The sequence below is a fragment of the Propithecus coquereli genome, unplaced genomic scaffold (assembly GCF_000956105.1).
Source record: "Propithecus coquereli isolate 6110/MARCELLA unplaced genomic scaffold, Pcoq_1.0 Scaffold76, whole genome shotgun sequence".
Classification (NCBI taxonomy): domain Eukaryota; kingdom Metazoa; phylum Chordata; class Mammalia; order Primates; family Indriidae; genus Propithecus; species Propithecus coquereli.
The window spans coordinates 7,693,717-7,704,441 of NW_012153729.1; the positions used below are offsets into that span (position 1 = coordinate 7,693,717).

At 59.3% G+C, this 10,725-nt stretch overlaps 1 protein-coding gene across 1 annotated transcript in view; it reads left to right on the forward strand.

Moving 5' to 3' along the window:
- The window catches only part of UNK (unkempt family zinc finger), a 15,192-nt gene extending 5,852 nt beyond the window's left edge, over positions 1-9,340 (forward strand). Inside the window, exons 8-16 of the mRNA XM_012662239.1 lie at positions 786-928; positions 1,355-1,555; positions 2,137-2,202; positions 2,669-2,843; positions 3,681-3,782; positions 3,910-4,098; positions 6,176-6,357; positions 6,950-7,207; positions 7,843-9,340. Of these exons, the coding sequence (XP_012517693.1) occupies positions 786-928; positions 1,355-1,555; positions 2,137-2,202; positions 2,669-2,843; positions 3,681-3,782; positions 3,910-4,098; positions 6,176-6,357; positions 6,950-7,207; positions 7,843-7,998 (1,472 nt within the window). The 3' untranslated portion in view covers positions 7,999-9,340. The remainder of the gene's footprint in view (positions 1-785; positions 929-1,354; positions 1,556-2,136; positions 2,203-2,668; positions 2,844-3,680; positions 3,783-3,909; positions 4,099-6,175; positions 6,358-6,949; positions 7,208-7,842) is intronic.
- The last annotated feature ends 1,385 nt before the right edge of the window (positions 9,341-10,725 follow it).

A 10,725-nucleotide genomic window follows, 5' to 3' on the forward strand; every position in this document is an offset into this window, starting at 1 on the left:
CCTGTAGTCCCAGCTACTTAGGAGGCTGAGACAGGAGGATTGTTTGAGCCCAGGAGTTTGAGGCCAGCCTGAGCAACAAACATAGCAAGACCCCCCCCTCTCTACAAAAAATAAAAAAATTAGCTGGCGTGGTGGTATGTACCTGTAGTCCCAGCTACTCAGGAGGCTGAGACAGGAGCATCATTGCTTGAGCTCAGGAGTTTGAGGTGACAGTGAGCTGTGATCAAACCACTGCACTCCAGACTGGGTGCAAGACCCCATCTCTTAACAATAACAAAAAAGAGACTGTATCTCAAAAAAGGAAAAAAGTAAAATAAAATAAACTGAGGACCCTGGGAGGGAGAATCATATTCTTGGTGCAGAGGTGGTCCCAGCCATGGCCACTGGGACCACCCGATTGAGACAGCACAGAGAAGTGATTCACAGTTCAAGCTTTGGAGTTGCACGCATCAGAGTTGAAGTCCCAGCTCTTCTGTTTCCTAGCTCTGTCACCTTGGTAGATTTACCTTACCTCTCTTGAGCCGCAGTTTCCTTATCTATAAAATGGAGACCACAATATGACCAGTATCTTCCAGTCATTGTGAAGATTCACAGTTAACACAAAGCTCTGGCACAGTGCCTGGCACACAGTAAGAGCACAAGACACGATGTTAGTAGAAACAAGGTAGGGACCTTCCCTTTATGTGCGGAGCAATGCATGGTCTCCTTTGCGGGGACCTAGGAGCATTTTTAGAGGGGTAGAGCTGGCTCAGGAGCCTACTAACTCCCACCCCCTTCTCTTGCAGAGCCACCCCTAAGTGACGACCTACAGCCTTCCTCGGCTGTGTCTAGCCCCACCCAGCCGGGTCCCGTCTTGTACATGCCATCTGCTGCCGGGGACTCGGTGCCTGTGAGCCCCTCCAGCCCACATGCCCCCGACCTCAGCGCTGTACGTGCCTGTCCTTGGGAGTGGGTGGGCACCATCCCTGCCCAGGAGCCAACATCTCCCAGGTGTTGCCTCTCATGCCTCCCAGGCCCTCAGCCTCTGCTCGGTATTTGCGCTTGGGCCAAGGGGTACTGTCTTCGTGTTCTTCTCTGTCAAGTCCCAGGCCCCAGGGACGGGGAGGGCAGTCCCCAGAATTGTGTTGACCAGCCTAGGTGGGGCTGGTTGAAGGGACAAAGCCTTACCTCCTTACAAAGCCCCTGCCTCCAATTCCCGTGTCGAGTTCCAGGGTCCCGGGTGGTTGTTGCTGCCCATTGACAGACGAAAGTGGAGCTGGGCTCCTTGCTGAAGACTGTCCCACTAGCGGGGACGGAGGATGGGCCCTGCGGCCTGCCTGCGTTATGCCTACGGGCCCCTCCCTCCTCTCTGCAGCTGCTCTGTAGAAACAGCACCCTGGGCAGCCCTTCTAACCTCTGCGGCTCCCCGCCGGGCTCCATCAGGAAGCCCCTGAACTTGGAGGGCATTGTCTTCCCCGGGGAGTCTGGCCTGGCCCCCGGCAGCTATAAGAAGGCTCCTGGGTTTGAGAGGGAAGACCAAGTAGGAGCCGAGTACCTGAAAAACTTCAAATGTCAGGTAAAGGGTGAGAGGGGCAATGGAAGATACTAAAAGCCCAGTGACATTGGCCTTCTCCCACATGGGGCAAGAGAAGCTTGGGGGAGTGTCCCGGCCCAGCTGTGGGGAGGCTGATTGGGAGCTAGGATTCCCCTGTCCTCAGCCCCTTCAGGACTCAGCAGAGTAATGTTGCCCCATTTTACAGGCTGGAAGGCTAGAGGGCTGAGCAGCTTCCCGTGTGGCAGAGCTAGTTGCTAGAGGGGCAGGGATTCCCACTTTGATGGAATGGCAGGGCCTGGGGGAGCAGGACAGAGGGGTCCCTAACTGGGCTTGGGGAGAAACCTTCTGGGCCTGTGTGAGGTTTAGAGTCACCCGGGAGGAGAGAAGCAGCTCCCTGCTTAGGGAGGGGAGAGAGATGGGTGTGTGTGTGTGTGTGTGTGTGAAGGGAGCTTGCATGGCAAGTGACAGGTGTCTGCCACCACCACCTGCCCCCTGGTACCTGCAGCCTCAGTGAGCCATGGCAGAGTCAGGTGGACTCCTGGACGGGGGCGCCCTCCACGGCGCCACGTTTCATCCCCTGCTCCCTGACTTTTCTCTCTCAGGCCAAATTAAAACCCCACTCACTAGAGCCAAGGAGTCAAGAACAGCCTCTGCTTCAGCCCAAACAGGTACTGAGTACCCAGCCCCTCTCTTCCCCTCTGGCTCCTCCTGTGGGCAGCACTAGCCCAGAACCCAGGAGGCCTCAGGGAGTGGGAGGCACCGCTTTTCCCACAGGCTGAGGGTAGGACTGCAGTGGGTCCCGGCCACAAATGCTGAGCGGGCGGGGGTCAGGCCTGGAGCCCCTCACCTCCTAGCCTCGCTCATCAGTCAGTCAAAATAAAATCTGTGGAGCATCTGCCCTGTGCCAGGCCCTGTACTTACTCCTCCCTTCCCTGCTGTAGGGCCCGAGGGTGAGTGAGCCAGGCAGCCTCCAAGCCACGTCTCCCCAGCAGCAGCCTCAGTGGGGTGTGGGGCGGCTGGACTAGAGCTGGGATGTGCCATTTCCCCTGCCCCACCCAGCCCCGTCTCCAGCCTCTGGCCATGGCCTGCATATGCGGGCGACCCATTGCCTCTCCTTCCCCTCTCTCGTTGCAGGACGTGCTGAGCATCCTCCCCACGGGCAGCCCCCTGACCTCAAGCATCTCTTCTAGTATCACCTCCAGCCTGGCAGCTACTCCCCCCAGCCCCGTGGGCACCAGCAGCATCCCTGGCATGAATGCAAACGCTCTGCCCTTCTACCCGACCAGCGACACGGTAGAGTCCGTCATAGGTAACTAGGCCATTGCTGTTTGCAAGGCCAGGACTGGGTCTGGACTCAGAGACACCCCAGTTTCTGAAGCGAGACTCCAGTCAGCATACCAGTCACCTTAGACTTCTGTCTTGGGGGAAATCAGTGTGGGCACTCTGGGCCCTTTGAGCTAGACAGAAAATGAGCCGAAAGTGTAGGGCCCAGACTGGCCCTTATAGTTCTTTTGTGCAAATTAGAGTCTCACCCCGAGGCATGTCATTCAGTCCCCATTTGTTCTCTCACTAGGTATCTCTATGGCTGTTAGAAGTCAGTGCCCCTTGCTTTTGGTGCCCATTCGTGGGTGCCCACTTTGTGCCAGGTCCTATGGCAGGCACTGGGAAGACAGATGACAACACACTGTTCTTGCCCTCTAGGAGGAGAACTGTTTCCACCCTCCCAGTCCAGTTCAGTAGGGGGCAGTGGACATTTGTCCACCTACTGTGCACTAGCCACTGACCTGCCCACCCTCTGTGAGCACAGGGCCAAGACACAGGAGCTATAACATCAGGAGACGGGACTTCGTTCAGGGGCAGGGACCCTGAATTGGGACTTGAATTCCCTGGGGGTATCAAGGCTTCAGAAAGGAGAGACACTTCGGCTGGCCTTCACTGGGTGGCAGCATCGGGGGGTCGGTGTTGGCAGCGGGAGCGGCTCAGGCAAAGGCGTGGAGGCTCGAGAGAGCCACGAGGCCAGTGTGGCCCGAGCTGGAAGATGTGGCAGGGGCGGGAGCTGAGTGGGTGAATGTCAGGAGGGGCTCAGAGCCTGGGGCTGCAGGCCCTCAGGAAGCCAGGGGCCCACATCCAATCTCTCTGTCCCTAGAATCTGCTTTGGATGACCTGGACCTGAACGAGTTTGGGGTGGCCGCCCTGGAGAAGACTTTCGATAACAGCACAGTGCCCCACCCAGGCAGCATCACAATTGGTACAGGGCAGCGGATGGGCAGGGCAGCCCGGGAGGGCTTCTTGGGGTCCTGCCTTGCCCAGGTCCCCTGCTCGACGTGGCCCACGTGGCCTGCCCCGCCCTCACCCAGCCCGGGCCTCTCTTGCAGGCGGCAGCTTGCTGCAGAGCTCTGCGCCCGTGAACATCCCTGGCTCCCTGGGCAGCTCTGCCTCCTTCCACTCAGCATCCCCGTCCCCTCCTGTCAGCCTCTCCTCGCATTTCCTGCAGCAGCCCCAGGGCCACCTGAGCCAGTCAGAAAACACATTTTTGGGGACTTCAGCCTCACATGGATCCTTAGGTAAGAGGGGACGCGGCTCACTGAGGAAACCTGGGGCAGGAACCTGGCCTTGTAGAAAGTGCCATGGGCGCTCTGTCCACGGCACATCAGCCGGGTTAGAGGGTGGAGAGAGGCTTTGGGCAAGGAGGCAGAGTCAGGTCCTTGCCTGTGTGACCCTGGACAACGATGTAGCCTCTCTGCCTTAGTTGCCTCTGCTATGAAATGGGGGTCGTAGCAGCACCCACCTCATGAGGTTGTTGTGAGGATTAAATGAAATAATGTGGGTGAAGCAAGACCAGTGCAGTGAGAGCAGCAGTCTCAGCTGCCAGGGCGGAGGCCTGGTCTTTGTTGCCCCAGGGCTCTAAGAGGCTGGCTCACGCCAACCAGGCTCACCCTGGGCTCAGCGTGCCCTTCGTGGCAGACAGAGGCTCTGGAAGACCCAGAGCTGGCCTAGAAGGCTGTTTTCCCAACACAGCATTAGAGCGATGTGGACTAGGGGTTCCAGAACCATGACATGGAGGCTCAGGGGCCCTGCCACCACAGGCAGGGTGCTCTTAGCGCAAGGCTGGCGGGAATGCTCCCCAAGGGGAGGACGCGAAGTCCTTGCCCCTGCTGCTCTCAGTGCGGCTCCCCCACAGCTGTTCACAGGGACCGGGAGCACCTCCCCGAGGATGCTGGGCATTCTGGTTGGTCGGAGGCGCAGGGAGCTCCCTGGTCTCGTTCCGGAGAGCAGGGCAGCACGCTGATTTTTTAGCGCCTTTTCCGTTTTGAGGAGGCTGTTGTCTGTTTTGTGTTGATTCCGTCAGCTTCAGCTGCTTAGTGTCACATTTTTCTGACTCGCCCTGTATTCTGGAGGCATCTCGATTTAGCTCTCCTTGCTGGCCACACATTCGTTCCTCCACCATGTGGTTACTGAGCACAGCTGTGTAGACACAGGTGTGAGCTCCACGGTCCCTGCTGCCATGGGGCTGTGGTCAGCGCGGGAGGCAGAGGTGCAGGGCCATTGGAGTCCTACTGAGAATGACAGAGGGGACCTAACCTGGGCAGGGCAGTCAAGAGGGCCTTCTCTGAGGAAGCGGCTCCATTCCCAGAGAATGAATGGCACCTGAGGGAAGAGGCAAAGTGGGCGGGACAAGGGAGCCTGCTGCTGGGCCAGTCTCGTGGTGTAGTGATCCTAAGGTCCCTCCTCTGGGACACAGCAGTGGCCCCATAGTGCACAGTGTAGGGTCTCCACACAGGGCCACACCCCGCATCTGTTGGTGCACTTGTGTTGCTCAGAGGACAGAATGTCTTAAATCTGATAATCTGATTCTGGAACATTCTGGCTGGATTAATGGGAAAGGAAACAAGAAGCAATCACTAAAAGAGTACATGTGGGCAAAATGAGGCCAGAGATGGACATGGGGCCCTCTCAGGAGGACAGAGGCTGCCCTGGGGCCAGGGAGCAAGGGACGTGGTGTAAGTGAACACCTGGTTGGGGTGCGAGTGGGAGGAGGGCGGGTGAAGGGGTGCACAGGCAGCTTGGCTCACTGGGAGAGCAGCCCCGGAGTCAGACGCCCTGCCTGTGTCATGGCTCCACCGCTTACTATCTGTCGTTCTTGGTCACACATTTATGCCAGTGTCCTCATCTGTGAAACACGGGGGAGGGACCCAAGGCTCCCTGAGCTCTCACAGCTGCAGCTCTGCCTTCATGCAAGGCTCCAGCCTGTGTCTTCCCTCCTTTATCTCCTCCGGGGTCTCATGTCAGGATGCAGGCAAGCTGCGGGGCCTTCAGACTGGCCCACGCAGTGCTTCCGGAGCCCCGAACCACCTGTGAGGCGCTGACGGAGCCTCATTTTACAGATGAGGATGCTGCGACTCAGAAATGAAGTGGCACCTGATAAGTAGCAGGTGGCACTGAAGCTTAGGTCTGACTCAGTACCCGGTGCCTTCACAGGCTGCATCCCCGTCCCTGCAAAATCTCCGGCCTGTCAAACTGGAGCCTGCACACCCGCCTGGTGTAGAGCCAGCCCCTGGGAGCCTCCCAGGCAGCGCTGGCCAGGGCCTGGGCCGGGCCCACAGCCCTCCAGAGCTGATGTTCTTCCCCTCCCTGGGGCAGGTCTGAACGGGATGAACAGCAGCATCTGGGAGCATTTTGCCTCTGGAAGCTTCTCCCCGGGCACTTCCCCTGCCTTCTTGTCAGGGCCAGGGGCTGCTGAGCTGGCCCGGCTTCGGCAAGAGCTAGATGAAGCCAATGGCACCATCAAGCAGTGGGAGGAGTCCTGGAAGCAGGCCAAGCAGGTACTGGGCCCCGTGCCCACCGACCTTCCCCAGTACCTGGTGGCATCTAGCCCAACACCATCCATATAGGGTGGGCATGGGGGGAGTAGCGGAGAGCAGAGGCCCAAAGAACAGAGCAGAACACAGTTTCGTACCCTCTCTGACCCCATGGGAGGACTGGCCTTGCCAGTCAGGAGCCTGGGGTGGCTGGTGTCCCAGGTTAGAACTCCCTCCATGAGCTGCTTGTGTAGTCTAGTCCTGAACCACCTGCTGCTCCCCAGAAGCCCCTAATCTCCAGAGTTCTAGGTTCTGAGATGAGCCCTCTGCCCAGCTGCAGCCTGGCAGCCCCTGGGGAGGCTTACCAGGACATAAGCTCTGCCTGAGCCCCCTTCCCTGCCAGAGGGAGGGTCTCCTGCAGGTCTTGACACCTCTCTTCTCTGCAGGCAGCATCCGTCTCCTCCCTGCCCCCCTTCCCAGACAGCAGACCCAGCTTCCCAGCACACCCTGCAGCCAGAGTGGTCCACACACAGGCCCCCAGAGATGCTCCCTGAGGAAATGGGGGGGCAGGGGTGCGGGGGCCATCGTGACGAGGTGCTGCGTGTTGGGCCCACAGGCTTGTGATGCCTGGAAGAAGGAGGCGGAAGAGGCTGGTGAGCGGGCCAGCGCGGCTGGCGCGGAGTGCGAGCTGGCCCGGGAGCAGCGGGACGCGCTCGAGGCGCAGGTGAAGAAGCTCCAGGAGGAGCTGGAGCGGCTGCACTCGGGGCCTGACCCCCAGGCCCTGCCTGCCTTCCCCAACCTGGAGGCACTCTCGCTGTCCACCCTCTACTCCCTCCAGAAGCAGCTGCGGGCCCACCTGGAGCAAGTGGACAAGGTCAGCCCAGGAGGTCAGGGAGCACCGGGTGGGGGTAGCCTCAGCACTGGGGACACTCGGGATGTGGGCTGCTGGGAGAGGGTGGGGGAGAGTATGCGCTCAGGGGAGTGGGGACACCGGGACTGCAGGGCCATCAGTGCCCACCCCCAGCTCTTCTGAGGGCGGTGCTGACCTGAGCGGCATCCTTCTGTAAGCTCCCCACGGGCCAGCAGGCCTTCTGGAGGGCGTGGCTCAGCAGAAAGAGCCCTTTCTCCTGCATTAGACGTCGAGCAACTGGGCCCCCAGATGTGGCCGTGTCCCCTTGGGAATGTCGCAGTCTTCTCTAGGCCTCATTTTTCTCGTTGGGAGGACCTGGGGGCACCCCAAGGTAGCAGCCTCCGTGAGCAGAAACGCCCTCAGGGATGGGAGTGCGCAGTGGGTGGCTCCCTGGCCCGCCCCCAGCGCTGTGCTGAGAGCAGCCTGGACTCTGACCCTGCTCTCTCACTTGCCAGTGGGGGCCTGGGAGCACACTGTTGAGCTCGGTGCCTCAGTTTCCTCATGCCCAGGGGGCTGAAGTAAGAGTGAAGCCTTGTTCAACTCGGGGCCAGGCCAGTCGCAGAGACCACACCAGTGACCATGATGCCACTTTCCTGCAGGCCGTGTTCCACATGCAGTCGGTAAAATGCCTTAAGTGTCAGGAGCAGAACCGGGCGGTGCTGCCATGCCAACACGCCGTGCTGTGCGAGCTCTGTGCCGAGGGCAGCGAGTGCCCGGTCTGCCAGCCCGGCCGGGCCCACGCCCTCCAGTCGTGACCCTGCAAGCCCGGCCCAGCCTGGCCTAGATCTTCTCACCTAGGACTTTTTAAAGTATATATATATATATGTATGTATGTATGTATGTATATGTATATGTACATGATTATGTATATGTATACATTTCCGTATGTGTGCAGGTATGCGTGGGTGGTGTGAACAGTGTCTGTGTGTATATCTGTACATAGATATAGACACACACTTTAAAACAGATTTACCAAGCACTTTTTAAAAGAAAAAACTATTTTGCAGTCCTCCCCTGCCCACTCCCAGCCCTTTCCACAGCAGAGACAAAATTCCCCCTTCTCCCTCTGGCCTTTTGGCAGAGAATCTGTTTCTGTCTCTTTTTTAATGTAGGAACTAACTATTTTTAACTTCTTCCTGGGGCCTGAGCAGGGAAGGATGGGGAGCTGGAAGGGACTGAGGGGAGAGGCGGGACCTGCCTGGCAGGCCTTGTTCTCCGTGCCTCCCCAGGGCATGGAGCATGGAGGGCTTGGGGCCTCCAGGGCAGATCCGGTCCCCAGCTGTGAAGGTCTCCGCCAGCCTAGCTACTAGTTTTACCAAATGTGTATTATTTAGTCCTGGGGACGATGGCAGGGGCTGGCAGGCCCAAGCGGCAGGGCCAGCCCCACTCGCAACACCTGGGCCCTTGAAGCTCCTCGAGGGGCAAGGCCCAGGAGCTCTGCCCCTCAGGTTCCCGAGGCCTGGGGTCCACCCTCAGTCCTCTCCCCCTAGACTCCCCACAACAGCCTCCCTTGCCCCAGGGCCACTCACCGGGCTGGCATCCCCCCTTGGTGACCCCCCCAGGCTATCCTCAGCTGTCCCTGCCCCCTGCCCTCTCTGGCACGGCTTGGCCCACCGTGCTGTCCGCCCCCTCCCTCTGGCAGCTAGCAGGGCAATTGGTGGGGAGGAGTGTGGACTGAGGACCAAGGGGGCCCAGGCCCTGCCCTCCTTACCAGGAGGGGCTCCGTATGCATTCCTTGGTGCTCTCTGAGTGCAGCTGATGTCCTGCCCCTGTCTGGGCAGACACCTGTGTGCATGTGTGTGTGTGCCTGTCCAATGTATATTGTGTCTTAGCTTCCATTTTAAAAATTGTTCTGTACAGAGAGAGATGCAGCAGGGGTGGGAGGGCAGAGCGGGCAGAGGGAAGCGACCCCACTCCCAGCACTGGGTGTCTGGGGTGGGAGTGAGGGGGCTGCAGAGGGTCTGGCCCTGGTCAGGCCCCCCTTGGGCTCAGCACGAAAGGGCTTTCAATGAATTAAGTGAAAACTTTTTCCTTTTTTACAAAAATGCAAAAATCAACAAAGCTCCAAACCTATTGGAAATAAAATATGAACTTGCAGCGGTAACTTATTTACATGGGAGTGGGGGGGCTGGGCCCCCAATGAGGGCCTTTGGGCCACGAGCCGCCAGGAGATCGGAGCGTGGAAACAGGCAAGGCAGTCAGAGCCCTGGAGGCCCCCAGCCAGTGGAGAGCTCCCTGACCCAGGCCTGCCCGGGTCGATGAGACGGGGGCACAGAGACCTCGCAGGCGCTAGGACTCTGCCGTGCAGGGCTCTGTAGTCAGCTGTGACTGCTTTACTTGGTGTTCTCCAAAAGGCAGTAGAGCCCCTCACTGTTTCTCAGAGGAAGGTAATGCCTTCCCCTTGGGAAGATTTGGTGGGGCCCGGAGGAAGTGAGTGCCCTGCCCTCCACCCTACTGTCTTCACCTGCCCCTGCGGGACGAGGGGCCCAAGTTTTAAAAGCCACACACTACCTCCCCTGCCCTCACCCTAGTGGGTCCTCTCTGCATGGCCTCAGGTTCAGAGCTGCAAAGGGCCTTGGAGATCACCTTATCCAATGTTAAGAGAACCGACCAGGCCTCAGGCTCCAGCTCCCAGTGCATAAGGGCCACCGCCCCCGAAGCAGGACAGGGACACCTCTCCTCCAGTCCTACTGTAGCGTGGCCCTCCAGTCTCACCTGCACCCCTGGGAGGCCCTGCTCACGGTGCTTCCCTGGAGGAACAGGCTTCCATCCTGGGCGGTAGCCACAGAAACTGATGTGCCTGGTATAGTGACTTGGTCACAGCCCATCGCCCTAGGCCCCTGCTCCTGCCTCAGTTACCCCACACCACCTCCCTGCTTTGGAGCGTGGGGGATGAGAGTGGGCCAGGCCCCAGGGAGGGGAGGTGGTCACATGGCCAGACTGCAGCTTTCTGGGCTCCACTGTAGGCCAAAAGTATACTTTCTAAAGGTAATGCGTCGGGTTTATTTATTTATTTTTGCTAAGAAGGTTTCTAGGTGGCAGGTGCTAGCCTAGGGAGGAGGTGATCTCAGTAGACACAGCTAGCCAACTGTCCTTTCTGCTTCCGTCCCTCTGTGCCAATCCTGCCACCTGCCAGCTCTCACTGCCTCAGCCAGAAGGTCCTTGGTCTGGGTACTGGCAGCCCCCGGGGAGGGGACCCAGCTCCCTCTAGTAGTGGACACCACCCCAACTCCCCCAGGGCAGCTAGAGCCTCATATTTGGGAGGGTCCTCTCCCCCTCCCGCAGGAGGCTCTGTGCCTGCAGTCCTGGGCCCAGTGAGCCTCCCCCGCCCCCTCCCCCTGCCAGTGGCCGGAACAGGCAGGCTGGGAGACAGATGGCCGGAGGCCCGCCAGAGCAGCTTTCCAAGAGGCGAGCAAGGGCAGGAGATGCTCCCTCTGGTGCTGGGATGTGGCAGAGAATGCTGTGGCCGGGGTGGGGGTGGG